The 21291-nt window shown below is 37.6% G+C and overlaps 1 protein-coding gene across 3 annotated transcripts in view; it reads right to left on the bottom strand.

Annotated features, from left to right (window-relative positions):
- Positions 1-21291, bottom strand: part of SMURF1 (SMAD specific E3 ubiquitin protein ligase 1) — a 38979-nt gene that overhangs the window by 14383 nt on the left and 3305 nt on the right. For all 3 annotated transcript variants that reach the window (XR_015797416.1, XM_088148021.1, XM_088148020.1), the window contains exons 2-9: positions 6818-6856; positions 5780-5888; positions 4771-4904; positions 4585-4650; positions 2842-2917; positions 1794-2038; positions 994-1078; positions 614-760 (exon numbers count right to left, since the gene is read on the bottom strand). Coding sequence is in view for 2 of the 3 variants with exons in the window: in XM_088148021.1 (XP_088004147.1) it covers positions 614-760; positions 994-1078; positions 1794-2038; positions 2842-2917; positions 4585-4650; positions 4771-4904; positions 5780-5888; positions 6818-6856 (901 nt within the window). In the remaining variant the exon portion in view is untranslated. The remainder of the gene's footprint in view (positions 1-613; positions 761-993; positions 1079-1793; positions 2039-2841; positions 2918-4584; positions 4651-4770; positions 4905-5779; positions 5889-6817; positions 6857-21291) is intronic.

Here is a 21291-nt window from a genome sequence, read left to right on the forward strand (position 1 = left end):
CCTACCCTATCCCATCTGGTAGGACAGGCAGATACTCTCAGGGAGACATGGTCCTGCAAATAACCTGGTCTCGTGCCACATAGGGCTTTAAAGGTGATAACGGGAGGGGAGAGAGATTCGTTTCTTGACAGCAACAGTTCACCAAAGACAATCAGACAGATTTTTCATTTCTTTCAAGCAACGTGGCACCTTCTAGATGGGTTGACCCTGCAATTCCCCACCAAAAGAATTACAAAATGACAGTGATGATCCAAACATCTAATAAGCTTCATAGGGGAAGCCGTATCACCTGCTGCAGCAGGCCTAGCATCCTTGGTGGCACCCTTTAAAAGGTAGTTCAATTATTCCACAATAAGACTGACTCGTACTGCAGCATTCGAAGTGGGAACAACCTGCTGTAAAAAGGTTTCAACGCACCTTCCCTGTCATTCATGGTTCAACATTTGCTTAACGGAATCTGTTTTTAGGGCTCCCAAAACATATTGAAATGATACTTCCTCATGCACCTTACTACTGCACTAGCTCCCTGCATAGTATTTACAGGGTCCTGACAGGACTAATCTTGTTCTAATTCTCAGCCTCAAAATCAAGCAGCAACTTAGTGGTGGCGTACTTCATTATGTGATGCAGTCTTGGGTCTGTGAACTGTGTGGTCCTGTTATTATGATCTACAAAATATATTCTTCCTGATACTGTACTTCTAACCTCCCAGCCTGGAGGTAGAGGTCCAAGTTCATCACAATTCACACTGTTAAGGTCTCTGCAAAAAAAAAAAAAAAAGGAAGAGGAACCAGGTTTAGCTCAACACCAACATTATCCTAAATTATTTGAGCATGTCTACAGAAAAGAGATACATTTTCAAATCTCGAAATCTTAGGATCCAAAGGCACTAAAAAGCATCCATGGAGAGGGAATGACATTCCAAAGCCAAGGCCGTGCCATTTAACTTCCTGCCAAAATCCAAATGAACTCCAAAGAGGCGAATCCACCTACCTTGGTATCCTGGGATCGTGCCAGGTGCTAACCCCAGTTTGTGTATGCAAAAAGTAAACTTGTCCCTGTACTGTTGTCCTTTGCTCTAAAGAGACAGAAAAGGAAAAAAGACACTAAATCCAAATCCCATACAAAGCCTTGTGGCTAAAGCCAGACCAAGCAAGAGTGAGCTAAAGCTTAAGGCAGTGGTTCATCTGCTTTTCTTACTTTTGAAGGACAGTTTGTCATTGTTAGGGCAGGAGAACAGCAACACCAAGAAGAAGCGTATCACAGTTTCCTCGTTTTTATTTATTGCTCATTCAGAAAACTGGTGCTCTATTGGAGCAATATATGGTCTTTTTTGTTTGTTATTTATATTTTATTGCGCAGCTGTTTTAGGAGCTGCAAAATATTTGCCTTGTTCCCTCCCAACTATCACGACAATCTGGTTTTAATATTTGCTTGCCAATATGCCATGTGAACAGTCCAGCTGCAAAATACTGATATAGTCATTTGAGAAATACAACACTGACCATGTTAAACTACCATCTGGCCAGCTCCCGGAAAAACCCTCCCACTTATTCTGCCTCTTAGACAAAAGCCAATCACACATCAATAAACATAAACATCTCGGGGGGGCGGGTGAAACTTAGAGCTACAGTTCCCAGTGAAAAATCCCATACAAGAGAAGTCCACAAAATGAGGCTGTGCCATTTCTGGGCACACGACAGGACATACAGGCCTCTCCCCAACACCCCATCATTCGGCCTTGCCTTGGGATTCCCAGGATAGGAACGGGTAGCAACCCTACTCAAACTCACCATAGCCTTCAGGCAGGTCTGGTGATGGTGACTGATGGCCATGGGGCCTATTTTGGGGTGTCTGGACATGGCTTCTTACATCAGGACCCCGCAATCGCTGGACCTGCAACGTCTGATCCTGGCCAGGGGATTCCACAAATCTACAGTTCCCTCCACCAGCAGCTCCTGTGCTGTCCGTATATGGGGCTGGCTCTTCCATGTAGCAGCTCAGGGGCCTCCCAGGTCCTGAGTCTTCATAAACCGTTCTGAAAGTAGGGAAGCTCATTCAGTGAACAGATTTTCACACAAACCTAAGGAAACGTTGGAAGAATTCTCTTTAGGGGAATGGGCCCAGCCTTTCCAAGAAGACCTCACTCTCGTGGCCCGTGAACCAACAAAAATGTCTTGAAAGACAAAACTCATCTGGCTCTCAACTGTGAGATTTTTGCAGGGGGCGGGGGACGTGCGCCGAAGACTAAATTTGCATTTATCTCTTAAACGACCAGATTTCCTCCAGTGAGTCACTTAATTATGATAAAGTGCTGAGGGAAAGCTCTCTCACTTTTTGGCCCTCTTTCTTTGCTACAACTGCGTTTTGGCCCAATAGCTAATCCTAGCTCTCTGCTAGTCAACACTAGCACAGTCTTTTTGGGGGAGGGGGGGAGAGAAGAGAAGAGAAGAGAAGAGAAGAGAAGAGAAGAGAAGAGAAGAGAAGAGAAGAGAAGAGAAGAGAAGAGAAGAGAAGAGAAGAGAAGAGAAGAGAAGAGAAGAGACAGTGATCTGTGTGTCACAATGCAAGGCACAAGCAGATCTCTGTATTCAGGGGATGCACTGCTCATCTGACTCTTGGGCCGGATGAAATCATATTTCAAGCAGAGATGTAGCAGGAGTTACCAGCTGAGCACATTCTACCTTGTTTTGCACCTAAGTGAAATAGTTTCGTTTTAGAATCTTGTGTAATATTTGGCTTAATGCATCTCCAGAAAAGAGAATGTTCTCATGAATGCATTTAATGATGCAGCAGTAACGGGAAGAGATTCATAGACTGATCAGAAGACAGGATACCTACCCTTCATTCTCCAATAGCCCCCTGCAGTCCACCACAGACCCTCCTGTGCCTATCCTGTCTCGTGTCTGTAGGCTGACTGGAATGAGAAGAAGGGAAACAAAAATTCACATTCAAAGCTTCCGTTTGCAAACAAAGTACAGCAACGAAAATGCAAGAGCATCTTGGGGAGTGCTTTAACTTGATGTGGCAAGCATTTTTGTACATTTTTTTTTTAATACTCTCAAGTATTTGGCCATGATCCACATGCAGAGTTCCTCTTACGAAGGCAAGTCTGGATACTTTGCTGCAGTAGCTTGTGTCTTAACAGGCAATGCATTTCCATATTCTACTAATTCAATCAATCTTTAATGACAAAAAGGAAAAAAAAATAATACAGTAAGCCCTCTCTTCCAAATGCATCCTTAATATTTCAGGAATTAAGACCACTGTCAATTAAAAACAATCAACCAAGCACCCACTGCACAATAATTTAGACTAAAGTCTGTTTCCAATGTATAATACTTTAGCTAAAAAACACAAGGCCTTCCATATTAACATGCAATTGCAAAATTCTCTTTTTCTTGACAAGAGTGAGGATACCAAATTTGTCACACTAGATGGCACTCTAAAACGGAAGTCATTTTTTACCACCTCTGCATTTTTTACTTCACAGAAAGAAGTTATCATGTCATCCCTGTAGCCACAACGACAACCTCAAGGCAACTAAACATCAGCTTCCTTTAGAAAATTTACAAACTACAGTCTTACTAAACTTTGGTAAGGATATTCTGCTTACATTAACTATTCTGTATTTATTTGCAGAGTCACAGTTTCACTTAGCAATCGCTTCATTTAACAACCACATTGACAGTCCCAATTGTGGTCACTAAATGAGGACTACCTGTAAGCTTCCATATCTGGAAATAATTTTAGAACTGTAGCACTGTTAATGAAGAAATGCATCCTGGGGCCATTGTTCAGCATTCCCAACCTGCCACCCTCTATGTACATTGGATTACAATTCCTAGAATTCCCAGCAAAGCTGCTAAGTACAAGGCCTCCAATGGCTGTCCAGCTTCCCAGGGTAATCTGTTCCATTTTTTAATAACTCTGCTATCAAGTGTCTCCCAGCATGGAACTCTGCTCCAAGGAGGATCCCTAAAAGTCAGTGGAATACACTTTTCAAAATGAACTACCCTGATTTCCTGGCGTAATATGTGAATTAGAAGACATTTAACCCTTTATGCACTCCTACCAATTTTTATATTTTGCTTATGCAATTTATCTACTGTCCCAATCCTCATGGGCTGCAGGCAGCTAAAGACACCAAATAGTAGTAAGGAAATATAGTACTTTTTAAAACTTGAACAAAAAATGGAACAAATAACATTAAGCATGTATGGTTCTATAGTCAGTCTCTAAAGGCTTCTAAAAAAATGTATCAGAATGTTTTAGGTAAAATGTATGTACTTTATTAAAAAGTACATGTTAAAATGTGTTTTTTTTTTAAAAAAAAACACAACTGATGCAAAAATAGGACGGAACAGATTTGTGAATGAACACATGCAAAACTAAGAAAGGAGGGAGTTAGACTGATCTGCCTTAATTTCCTCCCATTGGGTTGTGGTTGCAATAAACAATCCTGAAAGCTGAACATAACATCCATTCCCCAGATATTCTGTGATCTGAGTGCCTCCATTTTATCCAGAGCTGAACAAAACAGCTATATTTTTGTTATCTGTGCAGACAAAAATGTCTTCTTACCCACTATCTGGCCTCGTACTGCATCAGTGTCTGTGGGATTTAGTTTGCATAGATCCAAACGCTGGTCTGAAACAAAGAGGGGAAAAAATTCACCCAAGGATGTATACAACTGGGATTCAATGTTCAGAATGTAGACGCAAAATACTGCCAAACTCAGAAAACATTTGGTAAGAAAGACATGCTTACATCCTGTATCTTTTAGCCTGCTGATGGCATTAGAAAGAAGTCGGACACATCCCAGGAAGCCAGCTCCCTGTTTTTTGTGAATTTTCTTATGGTTCCAGACACTGATGGTGATAGAATCTGACTTTCCAACGTATCTAGAATAATCAGTTTGAAGATGATATTTAATGGAGGCTCATTCTCTGCTACAGTACAACTTTCCCATTTGTGAACATTGAACTCATTTCAATAATGCTTTGGTTACACTACCACTTTATCAAATGAGAGAAACATGTAACTAATCATTAGATTACTGTAATTTTGCACAGCATGTTAAATAGATAATGCACAAACATTTGCTAATTACAGACCATCTTATTATAAACTACAAAGCGCAGAGCCCATCAGACTATGGAAAGACTGCTTTTCCTTAAAATTGGAGTTATTCCATCAATGCACATTTTTGTACTATTACTACATAGGACAAGAGACATTTTCTATTCCTAACAGCCATGTAGTTATGCAAGTATTTCTATAAAGTGATACAGGTTTCAATTTCTGAAACTCATAAGTCAGACAAAATGCCATGTTTTAAACTGAGGGGGCTTTCAAAAGTACATTAAGACATAGTAGTTTGGGCACACCTAAAATAAGGCCTTGGAGTCTAGCCAATAACGCAACTCACAGCCCCCAAAATGAAGTCTTGCAAATTATTACACAACTCTATTCTCTAACAAAACAGACTAATAATCATGCCTGGGGAGTGGGCATTGCCTCAATAATAATCTGGATCAGCACTGCTGTTATGAAGAGTCTTAGAAAGAATTGTTATTTTATGGTGCTTTTTGGGACTGCTTTCTTATTTTATTTTGTATTTCTACTTGCATTTATTGTGTTATTTCTCTTTTGTTGTAAGCTACCTTGGAGCCCAGTTCCTAGGTACAGATCAAGGTTATAAATATTTCATGTAAATAAAGAAGAGGTAAGAAACAAGGATTGAGACTTGGAATCCCTTGCTGAACAGGCAACTTACAAATCATAATGCTGGTTCCATTTGGGATCTAAGGTGTTCTTCACAGTGTCAGTGGAGTGGCACTGACCAGACCCATCCACCACAATCTTTGCAAAGGGGTCAGGAAGCCCTGCAAAGAACAAAGGCAGCCCCGTCACCACAAAGACCAATGAAAGCAGCAGGTGAGTAGTGAACAGCGGTGTTTAACAGCTGCTCTCCTGGTAATCATGAGAAGAAAGGTTGAACAGTTGCTTGGAATACAGAATATTTTCTCTCTAGGAAAGGTTCTTTCACTTTGGAAGGTATAGAGCAGGGTGTAAAAAGCATGGACCATGAACCGGATGTGGCTTATCAGACCTCTTTTTGCGGCCTCCTGGCTTAAGGCCCTTATTCCAATCCTTGAGCCCCCCAAAGACCCCAAACCGAGGGCAACGTTGGATCCAATCCACTTTTGCTGTGCTGTACAAGCCTTGGGTGGTCCTTGAGTTAAGGAAAGTTGCATGCCTCTGGAGGAGAACAAGAATTTCCTGTGAAGCTCAATCAGTAACTAATTCTATGACATGGTATTTTTAAAGTACACTGAAGTTCTGAAAAATGCAGCTAAGCCTTTTTCAAGTATCTAACATATGATTTTTCAGCTTGTCACACCAGGCCTGCCTATGAAAAGAACCTGCACATCTGATAATGCAATGGTGATTCCCAAGTTAATTCACTGTGACGTGATATTACCATCTCATGAGAGCAGATATTTACCATGCCTTATAGCGCCTTTTCCCAATTTAGAAGAAAGAGAGTGAGCATGAACAGAAATATATTTGCTCACAGTTGCCAGAATCAAGATCTGTTTTAAGTAGCTCACAGCAAAAAGAGCACAGCTTGCTGCTTCATGGTCTGGTGAACAGAAATTTCAGACAGTTATGCTTCCGACTCTTGAAAATCTTTCCTTAAATGCCCTCAGCATTTAAAGGAAAGGACTAACATCAGTATAATAGCTTAAATATGCACAAGGGATGGGGTGGGGAGGTAAGAAAAAGTATATAGATATTTCCAGTTACTTACTGAAGAAATCTTTCTTTGCAAGATTCTTGGCACAAAGAACTGCAAGAAAAAGAAAAAGGTTAGCAGATTCCACTCATGTTTCAGTATAAACAACTGAAGCTGGGAAAAGATTTCTCTTACCCACCCAAGGGCACAATTTATAAAAAGCTAAGAAAAGAATACAACTGGATTAACAAATAGCAGCATTAAATTTGATTATTTTCATGAACTGCACAGCACATATTTCCCCAAACCTGGGCTTTTACCTACTAATTCATTTATGTGGAGAAATCGTGATAGTTCATTCATCATATTAGGAACTTTTTTTTAATTGGCCATTTCTAGGATTTAAAAAAGTCAGATGAGGTTTGGCTTGTGTGATCCAATGAAAGCATAATTGAGTTTAAAGCATTTTCCAGCCAGTTTTGTGGTTTCTTACTATGGCTTTTAAAAAAGTATTGGATAAAGGACCTCCTCCAGCAAAAAGAGTACTATCACAGAGGTGCTATTCTTGACAAAGAGAGACGTTTTGATTAGTGAAAGAAGGACACAATAACACCGCAGACCATGGCAGAAGAGGCAGACCGAAAGCTCAACTGGTTGCCTTTAAACAGAAATATTGTGAAATGCTGAATTTATGAGACTGATTGAAAAGCGTTCAAGTGGAACAGTTGTCAGAACATAATTTCTTTTATTCATAGTCCTATTGGGAGTAATGTTGCAAAAGTAACCATGTAGCACACCATCCCTCCCACCCTCTTCCTCACCTTCCTAATTATTAAGGAATGCAAACTAAAATTAAGTACAATTGTATGTTCAATCTCAATCATAATTAAACTCAGCTAGATCTAACTACTGTCTACTCCATAACATAAATCAACAATTTAAAAGCATATTTTTTGGTTATTGATGTAGCTGTATTTGGGTTCTTTCCTGACATCTATGACTTGACTGCAAAGAGCACTTCCAGCCTATAACAAAGTAGAACTATGTCACATTTGCAACTGCAACTGCAATTATATAAAATAGCTGTGAAGAAAGGAAGAGTCAGTTCAATTCTAAGATGCACTTTTTGCAGAATAAATAGGAATCCTTTCACCATTACTCACAAGGATGAAAGGAAGACTCACAGTGGAAAGAGTGTGGTAAAATGGCCCTCAAGACATAGATCTATGTGTGGAAGACTTAAGCTTTCCTTCCTATCTCCAGAAGAAAATCTCCCCGCCTTTGGAAAACTAACATGCCAGGAAGGTTTACCTAGTCTTTATACACCAACATTTTCTTAAAGTGTTCAAATATTATTTTTGAAACAGTTCTAAAATAACTATGTATGATTGATTGCGTGCCATCAAGTCAGTGTCACCTCTGAGCAACCACATAGATTCTCTCCAGGAGGATCTCATCCTTCAACTTCTAGACTGACTCTCTATAAAAGTACCTCTCCTTATGGACAATTAACATATCATCAATAGCCTTAAAACATATACCTTTTGCTGATACAAGCACCCAATATACTACAATACCATTACTTTTGCTGTATGCTTCTAAAAATCATTTTCTTGCTAGACTTTAATGACAAATAACATACATTCATGATAGGAAGTTCAGAGGGCTATACTTGTGCATGCATGAGCAAGCACATCAATAAAAACAAAGAATACTTTGAAAGATAAGACCAAAGGTTTGTTTAATCAGAAAATCCATTTCTAGTACTGCTCTGTCAAATACACCCACTAGCTGCCAACATCTGGCCTTTAAAAGTATACCCTGAACATGAAGGGTTCATTTATATACCAAAGTCAATACTAAAGGCCAAAACAAATCATGTTCTCCAGATTAGATGAGTGTGACAATACGTTTTTAGCTGTATCTGAATTATCCGAAGTATTTTGTCCATTTTCAATTTAAGGAAAACATTCATTCCTTGAAAGTTGTAGCTACATGAAGAAAGGAAGACAGGCTGAATAATTAAGATTATGCTGTATGTTTGTAGGAGAGTTTTAGACAAAGGTATTTATAGCTGAAGGGAATGATGTCTCCTTCCTGCTTCACATTAGATTCCCTTAAATTCCACTTTTTTCCTTCAGCTGAACCTACTTTTGCTATCAGGGTTTAGTTGGGATGACAAAATGGATTTGACAGGCTAAGACTCTTGGCCAAATCCAACACAGTGAAATGTAACAGAAATTAAAAGTTCTGCATAAGCAGAAGATGTTTGGCTTGGCAGTGATACCTATGAGAGAAGGATCTAGGTATCCTAGCTAGTCACAAGCTGAACATCAGCCAGCGTGCAATGTGGTTGCAAAACAAGTTAAAGCCATCTTAAGCTGCTTTAACAGAGGCACAGCATTCAGATCATGGCAATAGTTCCATTCTGTAACACAGGGTTTAGGCTACAACTGGAGAACTGTGTCCAGCTCTGGATGAAACGGTTTAAGAAAAAGACTGAATAAGTCAAACAACTCTTAGATGGATGGGTAGGATAACAAAAGATTTAGGATCTAAATTTTATCAAAAACAGTTGGAAGAGCTGAATATATTTAGCATGGAGAAGGGAAGATTAAGGGCTGACAGAATATCTGTCAGGAGATGATCCACTCACCTTCCCTGGAGGCATTTAGCAGAGGATCATTAGCTACTTCTTATTAGTCACAATATTCCTACACCGGGAAAGAGGTTTGGTTGGATGATATCCAAGACCACTTTCAATTCTATGATTCTCTGACAACTGATAGACCACGGAAAACTAAATAATGAGTTGGGAAAGGATTATCCCCTCTTCAATTACACATGATTAGGCTAGAACTTTAAATGGAGGAATCTGCTGCCACCGTATCTAGTTTAGCCGTCAACTGGCCACAAAGAAAAGCCAGTATCCTAGTTACCAGACCACATTAAAATAGTCCAGAGCTGGATTTTTCATCTCTAAAGAATATGCAATCTTGCATTTTATCTTTTCTTTTGGTTTTACAGAAATAACACATATTTGGCAGGAACACCAAAACATAAGAACATTAATTTGACTACTTTATGAGATCTGATTGTGGGTTCAGTCAAAACAGTACTGTTATTTCTTTTATTCCAATCTTAGCAACTGCAAGCCAAGAATGAACCAACAGATACCTCATTTCTTCAAGACAGAATTATGTTTGATTCCCTACAAAAGTAACCTCCAACTTGGTGCTCTCAAAATGACCCAAACTTCAATTTCCAGAACTCCCAATCAGCATGGATTTTACCTATATATTTTGCAAATTCTGAAGAACTCCAGACTGGAGAAGGGCTCTCTAAAATAATTGTGTGTGCATGGTGGGGGATGTTATAAGGCAGTATGTTCATTTTATGAAGCACAATCTGTTTGTATCAACGGTTATCCAGTCTTGTAATGGAAACCCTCTCCCCTCAACAATTTAAATATCAGCAATGCTATTACTTACTGAACTGCCTAAGTTCCCATAGTAAAATCAGAATCTGCTGTATGCTCAGAGCGCCCAAAACAATATGTGTTATTGCTATGGGGTATACACACACCATACCACAATGTTTCTATTTGTCACAGAATAAACTGGCTGAGAACCACTACAGGTTGGGGGGGGAGGGGGAGGGGGAGGGAGGGAGAGAGAGAGAGAGAGAGAGAGAGATATGGAGATGAAAGGGAAAAAACAGCCAAGTAACACTTAACTCAGGTTGCAAAAATTCTGCTGGGACATCTGTAAGATGCTCCAACAATCTCATTCTTCCAGGGAAGGAAATCTGGATCTTTGCAGTAGTGGCAGAGAAGCAAAAGAGAGGTTGCTGTAAGCCAGAGCTAACAGTAGGGTAGAAAGATGCAAGGCTAGGATGCAGGTAAACCCTGGAGGTGGTTTTAATCCAGTGGAAATTCTGGAAATTGAGACTTCCATTAGCTCTAGTATCGGTCAGCTCCCTGGGAGCTTGCCTGTGCAAGCAACTCTGAAGCTCTATAAGGAATTAGAGAAAGGGTTTGAAAAGGCAACCTGCATCAGAAGCAAGTCGAAGCCAGCTGTTCACAATATGCTAACCACTTGTCAACCACAACTGATCAGACTAGTTTTTGCTTTTAAGCAAATCACAAGTTTTACTCCATACATGAAACGTTGAAATAAAACATCCTCACAATTTAATTCAAAAGCTCAGTTAAGACCCATAGGAACATCAGAAACAAATTAAATAGCTCCACAGAAAATGCAGTAATTTTCTTCTTCCAACAAGAAGTAGAAATGTACATCATTAGCAGATCCAAAATGATTAAACCAGTTTATTGCTCCAAAAGCAGGTCTAAGTAAACCATCTCTTATGTATGTCAAAAAATTTTTGTTATCAAAGATATTTGGCTGGTGATGCAGGGATGGAAGGCAGAAAAAAGCCTGAATAAAACAGAATGCATTCAGGATATTATTCCTCCCAAATTAAAACCAATACTCTTTATTAAAGCAGTTGGTTATAAGAGAAATTGTCATCTATGGGTCTAAACAATTAATGAACATCCACCTTGGGGAGTGAAGTAGTCTTTTCAGGAGACTTAAAAGGACTGACCTTTTTTTCCCCATTGCCAATGGTAGTCGATTGATTCTCAGTTGACATCAGTACTTATTACCAGTTTCTGTCAAGCACTGGGTCTTAAACTGAATGATTTGTACCTCTTTCTACACTGCAGCCATCCAAAATGCTAACATTTTCTGTAATAATCTTAAAGGCAGCATTTTTCCTCCTGAATAGCACCGAGGACTTTATCCTATCATATATTCTACAGACACCACTGTAATTTCTGGGTTGGATAAATGGGCTTGTAAGAACCTGTTTTAAGGCCACCTGAGAATTTACTGCTATTTCCACAAAATACCAAGCTAAGTCATTCAAAAAACAAACTAGAGTAACATAATAATTCAACAGCAGCATGCTAAGGTTCTCTAATGTCCAATATAAAAATTCTGTACATTAAAATAGTATTAATCATATAAGATCTATATACTAAGCTGAAGGCAACTCAGCTATTAAATAAGAACAGATTTTCACTACTCATCCATTAAGAAGCTAGAACTCCTCAGAATTTATTCACCACACCTCCTTAGCCACTTAAATTCGTTTCTGATCGTTTATTCTTACAGCACTCACATCCAAGATTTTAAACAAACTGGTCACACTTAACGTTATCCATACTAGACAGAATTTCCATAGAGGAACCTAATTATATTGCAAATGTTTTCTTAAAGTAACAGATTAAAGATTCAATGGAAAGATAATCAAAAGAAAAAAAAGGAGCCTCAGTAGCAGATATTTCAGGGTTAACTTTGATCATGTGTACATTCTATCATGTGAAGATTTTACCCTCCACCACAAAAATCCTTGCAGCATTTCTGCATTGCATTTCAAGAAATACTTATTTTTAGTTTTCCATATGACTTTCCCTGTTTAATTCCACTTAAAGCCATCTCAGTGCACCAAATTTACCTTAATGGCTTTCAGATCTGCATTATGTGCAATTCCCCAAACTCAAAAATTGTCAGTGACCTATTTAGAAGGGAAAATCTTTTCTAGCAATTCTATACACAACAGAAAGCTATGTTCTTAAAATTACTTATTTCCTACTTTCCAAACTGGCAATATAATTTGAAAAACTGTACAATATCAATTAAAATGTAATGTACTACAATAAATATAATTAAAAATCTGTAGATGACCATTGACCTCTCCTGCTTAAAAAAAAACTGTAAGTGCCTTCAACTGGAATAAATTCTCCAAAATCTATTCAGTGTGAACATGACAAACAGAGGCAGCTTGAGATATCCTACATTAAATCCCAAAGTAGGCTAAGTCAAATTTAAGTTTTAGCTGAAATTTGATAAACAGTTGCTCTTGTCCCTTACCCATATGAACTTGCAAGGCATTTATTCTGTCTTAACAGCCTCGTTGAGGTACGCTTTTCTTGAAACAGACATATCTATTTCTGACCTGGTTGGCACTTGGAAATGAGAAAAATTAATTATTTGGCACCAATTCCAAATTGTGATGACTGACTAACCACACATTAAAAGTTCCTCCCACTCCTGGCTTGCCTGATCTCTTTACACTTTTTGTATCAATTATGCTTTATTTTTCTTCATTCAGTATGTTGACTTCTGCCTATTTTTTCTACTTAAATCATTAACAAAACAGCAAAAGCACCAAGCAAATGCAAATGCAGAAACCTAAAGTAAATCCAGACTTCCTATGTGTTTTTTCAGACTTCCTCAGAGTGTTAGTGAGAAGGGAAGGCAAGTCCCAGCTGCACCTCACCCAGCTGAGTTACCCTTGTAGATTATTCACTACTTTCTTCAACTGCCTAAGAGTTGTTATTCAATAAGCCATGTCACCTGAAGGAAGATCTGTAGAATTTTTTTTTTTAAAACAAGCAGTTTTGAAATGCTTACCACTTGCATAATTCAGAAAACATTATCCATGTATGAGAAGCATGTTCTTCCTCCCACTAGCAAGCATAACTCGGATTCCAAGTTTAATTTCATTTGCCAAAAATATTTTGCATACTTATAGCTCATTGAAAGCTCTGATTCAGGGCAGTGCTGTACAAACATCCATATGGACAAATGAAATTAAGAGTAGGGATGTATCAACCAAGGTCAAAGATAAAAACATTTGGGTCACAGTTGAAATCCAAGCACTTCCCCAAGTTTTAACTTTGTCAACACATCACTGTTGGTCAACACTTTAGAATGGAAACTCACTGCTTGTATTAACTGTTAAAAACTGCACTTGAATAAAACTGGAGTGGAAAGAATGTGGTTGATGTAAATCCAGACTGATCATCCAGTCAGCCATAACCAAATGATTTTAAAAAGTAAGTAAAGTTAGATCTGATTAGATCTTGAATAGAAGACAACCACAAAATCTCAGGGCTACAAGCTAGACTGCAAAGATATGCACATACACACTCACATATCCACCCAAAGGAAGACAATGACAAACTACTTTCATACTATTGCCAAGAAAACAACTTGCAATTTTTCTTTCTTTTTGAGGCATGAAAGTGTAACTATATAATGGCCCTCAGAAATCATCCGGATCCCTGCAAATTATCTTGTCAAATGGATAACTGGATGGCCTCCTCTCCTTCCAAAAGAACACCTAGAAATCCATTCCACAGTTAAAAACTTGAGAAAATATTTGTCTTTATTTTTATAATGCTCTCTAAATCAATTTATTCATATAAAAGTTTATATCTTCCAATCTACATGTGTCTTTATAAGAGCGCTAAAGAGAAGATATTAACCCTCTCCAATACATTTAAATCCTGATCGTAAGGGGTTTTTTAAAGTTTTCAAACCAGCAAAAACTCATTTCAAGATAAATTTCAGTTGCTTAGAAAACTAATTTTCACATGTATAAAAATATCAATTCTAGGCAAAATGTGATTACACAAAGCATACACTTGTTCCACATTGTGGCCGGTCACTCGCTATTCACCCAATGCTCCTTTTAAGTAAAGATATTTGCACCTTCAAACATTAATGCTGACAGAGCAGATGTGGAGTGATCCAGCAGCAACTGGATTACAGGAAAACTCTATTTGCAGAGCCCATTCAGAATAGATAGCTGATGATATTGCCAGATTTGAATGAACCCGTTCTAGCATCATTTATACCACTTGTGATACAAACATTCAGGAAATGTTGCGTTTAGCATCTATTGTGATGAAGAGCCTTCTGAATGATCACGGTAAACTGTCTTTAAAACAAAAAGCAATTCCTGGCAATTGATTTATGTGGATTCAAAGATAATAGGTGCAATTCTTTGAACTGGAGAGCAGTTGGAAATCAATGGGTGAAACAAGTTCCTCAAGCATTTCAAATTGATGTGCAGCCCATAGCTGTCTTAGCCCTTTCATACCTATTACCATAACTTGGAAAATGGAATTATTCTGAGAGTTTATACATAAGTAGCTCTTGTTGAAAGAGAGAGAGAGAGAAAGAAAGAAATGCACAATTCTTAATCAATTCTGTGTTTTAACTAAATTTGGTACTTTTCATCTATGCTTCTAAATATTTGCATCTTTAACAAAACTGCACAGAATGTAAGGTAGCTAGTAACAATGCATGCCATTATGCAGGAGGGTCTCTTTCTAACTAAAGCTGTATCAGCCTATGTAATGCACTTTTGTTCCTCAAATATGACAGCATTACTTCAAATCTGAATCTATACTCTGTTTGTATAGAGTAGATCTGCACTAACAAACACTGGGCTAACAAAACAAAGTTTAATATAAAATTGCTATCTAACTACTGAAGAGGAAAGCAGATTATATTCGGAACACCCAAAATGACAAATAACCTATTTTCTAACATCTGTCATGATAAATTTACTTGTTCTGAATTAGCAATATTTATGCTTTTTGTTGCTCACAACAGAATTGCAAATTTAGGGCACTTAAGCATATTAATACTGATATAACTACAGTACTGTGGAAACTAGCTTTGTCACTGTACACAAGCAATGTGATGGCCCAAGTTGCAACAGATATATTTCTACTCCATGGGACAAGATGAACAACAGCATTCAATTTTAGAAAAGTACACCGGCATAGCTAATATGATGAAGATGGTGGTATTATAACACAACATCATGTAATAAAGCAGCCTTGTGGGCTCTTAATTGTGTGTATCATAGAGTGTTTGTGTAAAATCCATGCAGACACATAAAATAAACACATAGACAGACATCCTGGAGCAGCAAGGAAAATTGTTAACAGTGGCATCACAGGGGAATGAAAAGCAAGATGCACAGTATCCAACAGTTTTTCAATGTTCACTGTTAATAAGGTAATTAGCAAAGCCCATCTAAAAACGTTGTTGGGCAATAACAGAAATCCTTGCATTGATGGGCTAAATAAGACACTATGAGACAGAAAAATATCTGAAATACAACATAGTCCATTATTCTAAAAACATTCCCTAACTTGGTGCTTTCCAGATATGTCAGACTCAAGCTTCCATAATTTCCATGAGAGATCATGGTGACTGGAGACCACTGAAGTACACAAGAGGGCAATCAATCTGAATTAAAATGGCAGGAAGGAACTGATTAAGATCCAAAGCAACAGACACAGTCCATTGCTCATTTAGATATGCAATTTAGGTACTAACAACCTATATTTCTAACAACTGTCATAATTCTGTTGCCTAAATTTTGCAGAGTAGTCAAAGGTGGTCCAGATAATGCTTCTGTTCTTCAGTGTGAACTCATTTAAGCCTTTCCATATCCATCTTAGTCATCTAGAGCTTTAGTCTTCGTTTTAATACTGAATGTTCCAGTAGAAAGAATGCAATTGTATTCTCTATCTCTCCCTTCAGCCCCTCTTCTTTTTTCTTCCATTTCTATCATCTGGGAATAGTTTATAAATGTGCCCTGATTCAGTTAAAAACAAACTGTTCTGACAATTTAATTAGAATTCTGCATAAGAAATATTTTCAAATGCAGGTTGACACATTTCAGTTTCCCTAGCAAGTTTTTGAAATCTGCTGAGAAATAGGTGTGTAATTTTAATTTTTAATTTTCACTGAGGAATTCAACAGATCATGGACTGATACTGTATTATAAAAAAAGAATGCTGTATTGGCTACAATACTGGTAGACTGAAGACAGCGTAAAAATTTAGCAATACCAAACAAACATCTCAAGCTAAGCAACAAAGTGGCCTTCCAGATGTGTTGGATTTGCATCTCCCAATATTCTCAGCCAACATGGTCCAAGTCCAAATGTCAGGGAATATGAGAACTGAAATCCAACTCATCTGGACAGCACCCGTTTAGAGAAGGTTACAATAGAGAAAAGTGTCAACTGCTTGCAGAAAGAGTTTTCTTCCTCATTATATTTGAAGCTTATTTTCAAGATGCTCCAATCTATAAAGAACATTCTGAATGATCAGTTTCACTGTCTGACATATTGCAGACAGATTTTACCATATCCGGGAATTTCTTCCCTAGCCCCCAAATTATTGCTGTGTGGTTTTATGAAATGAATTAGTTGTAATAATGAGTGGTTTTAATAAAACTACTGTACTGTTTGTGTACAGTATGTGCCTTTTGAGGGTGATGAATATATTAAATAAAGAGAAAGCATACTACAGAAATATCATCATTTCCCTATTTATTTATTTGATTTATTTCCTACCTTCTGCAACAGGAGCTCAAAGCGGCATACACTGCCCTCTCTTCTCCTATTTTCCCCCCAAAAGAACAATCTTGGGTTGGGTTGGCTGTTGGGTTGGGCTGAAAGTGAGTGACCCAATGAACTTCTATAGCTGGTGGTGGACTAGAATCTGGGTCTTCCCACTCCTAATCCAACACCTTAACTACTACCCTGGTTCTCACTGTACCTAATAAACACACCCACTCCTATTTGAACAAAATTTAAGCAAATTACTTCCAAATAAACATAAGCAGCACTTCAGCAATTTAGAAGAGTGCTACAAATTTACACTTTTCCGTGAACAAGCAGTTTTGGATAAAGCAAAATTAATCTACACTATACAACTGTCTTCAGCATATTTGACAGCAAATCATTAAGGGGTGATCATATCAATTTACACATCCCTTTATATTTTTAGTGATAGGAGATCTCCAAATTAGTTTTTAGTTATTAGCTACTAGTTAGCTAATAGTTAATCATTAGTTATTTGTAAAAGTTATTTCTAGTTCATGACACAAGAAACTAGAGGCACGCCTGATCCAGAGAGAATTCTGCTCAGCTGCAACAGAGGTGAACACGGCTGGAATCACAGACCACCACACCCTTTCTATATTAGTTCAATTTCTTGAAGAATGGATTTGCTCACAGAGGCAGAAACACAACTAATAAATGCTTGAATTGCATTTATCTCCCTTAGTAAACTCAGCAGATAGGATTCCAGGAGACACATTAAATATGTATGATAGGACTTTGACTTTTTCCATGAACCCTTGGAAACAGAAAACCTCACTTTTAAAAGTAGGGTGCTTTATGACACGGGAAGGAGGGCTGTACGTTCAGAAACAAGCCCCAATAAATAGACAGCCACATGAAATTAGTTCCACAGTACCTTGGAATTCAAGCAGTGTCTTCCAGAAACAAGAGATTTCTTTGAGCTGTAAATTGGATGGCCCAAGGGATTTATCTCTGCTGTACGCAGGCTTTGCCTTTGACACAAGCCAGCGCAAGTTCTGGCCTTTAACATGATTAAATGTTGCTGAATGAAAGTAACCCCAAACCATATACTGCATTAGAATTCAGCACATTCTCCCCCAGAAAAATCTGATCTAGCCATCAACCTAGGGGCTATTTCTCTTTTATCATCCTTCCATGTGTCAACTTTCATTCTCTTGCCAGACTTAGAATACAAAAGCAACATTAGGTATTTAGAATATTTCATTATTATTTTCATTTTTATCTTGCACAGAAAATTCTCTATTTGGAAGTTACTTTCTCACTATGAAACATTTTTATTATTCAGAAATTAAACAATATTTTGCAAAAACACCTTTCTACCAGATGGATAGGGCAATCTACAGACTAAATAATTTAAAGAAATATTTGTTTCAAAGTGTTCCATGCACAGACAAATGTGCCTGTTCCCACATTTCTCTAAGCTAAGAGGAAAACAATGTTTTCTCAAAAGGGCAACTGTTTAATAAACAGTTAACACATAAAAATCTGACTAGAATTCCAGCCTAAATATCAGTTTCAGCAAAGCTTTAAACAGTAAAGAAATACAATGTAAGGACTTATGCAGAACAGTCAGTAAGCCACCTAAATTTCCTGCTTCTAGGTTATTTTCTGGGGACAGATCATCCTGGAGAAGGTCTATCTATGGGGTCACTAAAGGTTCACCCTGACTTGATGGCATTTAATGATATATAAACTGATTTACTGGAGTCAAAGAATCTAAGGCTAGGTTCATCTATTCTGCAGAATTTGTTTTCAGCTGTAACAAAATACAGTAAGAGCACTAATGTACTATGAAGACCAAAAACACACATATCATGTATGCCACATTTCTGAAAAGATGGACCCTGTCATTTTTATTCATGATTTTTGAAAAGGACCAGGAAAAAATGAACTGGGCCACTCAGTTTCAGTGTCCTAGATCACCTGGTTTACTCTGCAGCATCAGTCAACACTGCACTCTCCATGTAAATGAAACAGGAGATGCCAGTATGCTGGTCATAATCTCTTACATCTCTTTTTACATACAGCTCCAATGAGCTTAATTTCAAAATCTGACCTATTATAGTTTGAAGCTTCAATTATAGTCAATTTATATAAGACTGAAGAAGAATGGTCTTTGTGTTAATAAACAGAGTGATCTCTTATATTTCAAAATTACAAACTATATTTCTCTTGGTATTACATTAGAGTGCATCACCATACTTCTGCTGCTAATTAAACTCACCATCCAAGATGAGCTTTTAAAAATAATTTCACTCGTCCAACCATCTCAGATCAATGGTTTGTTTTGTTCGTTAGGGTATATTTACCTGTGCTCTTTTGCTAATGTAATAAATATTGCTGGTGCACTGAATTTCCCTGCTGTGTTCTCAAGTCAACATCAACGGCATGGACAGAAGTCCACTTAAGTCTAATCAGGTGAAAGTTAGAAAGAAAGAACAAAACAGGGAATTAAATCAACGGAAATACTTGGGGAAAAGAAGGAATCAGCTTTAATTTGCCCAGTGCTAGGAACTGCAATACAAAACAGTTTTTGGAGACCGACTCTAGTTTATACCAGCATAACAAATTTCCACGTTGGTCACCTGACCCATACGATACTCAATGGGTGTAATGTGATAGGCCACTCTTTGTTTTAAGAGTGGTCAACTTCAACTACATCTGGAGATTTGCAAGCAAAAATACAAGCAACATTTAAACCACTAAAAAACAAACCTAAATTTGTCTTCAAACAATTAAATCATCTGACTGTTAACAAACATATTATGTTGGATTTGCTTTTGAATGGCAACAGTTTTAAACTCTTTCTGAAGGTTGAATGGCATGGCAGCAAATTATTGTAATTAAACATCATATAGTAGCCTCCAAAATGATACGCATGTAATAGTACAAAGATACAAAGAACTAAACATGCTTGCAAAAAAATATGAAGCAGAGGTTTAATTGAAGCAAGGTGTTCGTTGAAATTTTCAAAATTAGTTGAGTATCTTTGCAAGCTAGAAACACAATGCTACATAAGCTTGTCAAGATTATTCCAAAAGAATTAGACACCAGGCCCCAACCTACCTGTGTAGCCATATTTATATAATAAAAATTAATTTTTGTGGAATGCTAGCAAGTTAAAAACTACTAGCTTAATTATTGCCTAAGCGTTCATGATTTCCAACTCATTTATCATGGTTTATGCGTGAAGAAAAGGAGGGCTGGAAAGACTACTCTTGCTTTTGGAGATAGCCAGCTTTTACTAATTAAAAAAGACAGTTCATACTGAAATTCATAGACTAATGGTATGAAGCAGTATGGTAGCTTCCTACATTTCCACCAGGCACATCAACCCAAACAAAGCTTAGATAATATGTAAAGATTCATTAACCCCCTGTTATTCTTAACTCTCAAGCACTGCTTCCATCGGTTATAATCTGAATTTGGCCAAGCACCTTTCTCATGACAATACATCTTAGCTATATGTGATATAAATTTGATATATAAATAAAATAAAATAAATAAATATGTACAATGCCTGATGCATGTTTTCACACACATGCAAGTACTGACCATGACAAGTTTTATTATCATAAGTGTGTTAGCCTCTAATGTGCATAAAGCTGTTTTCAGACAAATATTACATGATCGTTTTTTGAAAGAAATCTAGCTTTATATTTTAGTACACAAACTGTTTCTATCACTGAAATTCAAATTAGCCCACGTCAGATTAGACTTAGACTAAACAATCCTTTGCCACAGGCTAATACACCCTGACGTGCAAAACTACCAGAAGGTACTAGACTACTCACCCCTGATACACTGGATTGGATGGTTAAAATTAGTTGTGTTTTATCATTCAGAACAATTCTGTATCTAAAAATATTTGCAGGTAAAATAAAGAAGTCACCTAAATGAACATTAATAATTTCTTACATTTTATCTATTATCTTTTCTTCTTTTTTAATTTTTTTTTTTTTTGGTAATTTCCTTGTTCTGGTTGTTGTGAGCCGCCCTAGTCATTGGGAGCCAGGCAGCATACAAATTTAATAAAAAACAAATAAATAAAAAATTACTGGGACTGGTTCCCAAGTATATTGATATCATTCACATAGAGCAAAATACATACAGCCCATGGTTTATTTTAGAGCACAGATATTATTAAGCAGTAATTTAGAGAAGAGAGTCAGTTTGGTCTAGTGGCTAGAAACTGGGAGTCTGTGAGTTCTGTCCCACCTTCAGCACGGAGCCAGCTGGGTGACCTAGGGCCAGTCGCTCTCTCTCAGCCCTAGGAAGCA

The sequence above is a fragment of the Python bivittatus genome, unplaced genomic scaffold (genome assembly GCF_059951505.1).
Source record: "Python bivittatus isolate LINGU-HERP-01145 unplaced genomic scaffold, Pbiv_v1 ctg000560_np1212, whole genome shotgun sequence".
NCBI classification, from domain to species: domain Eukaryota; kingdom Metazoa; phylum Chordata; class Lepidosauria; order Squamata; family Pythonidae; genus Python; species Python bivittatus.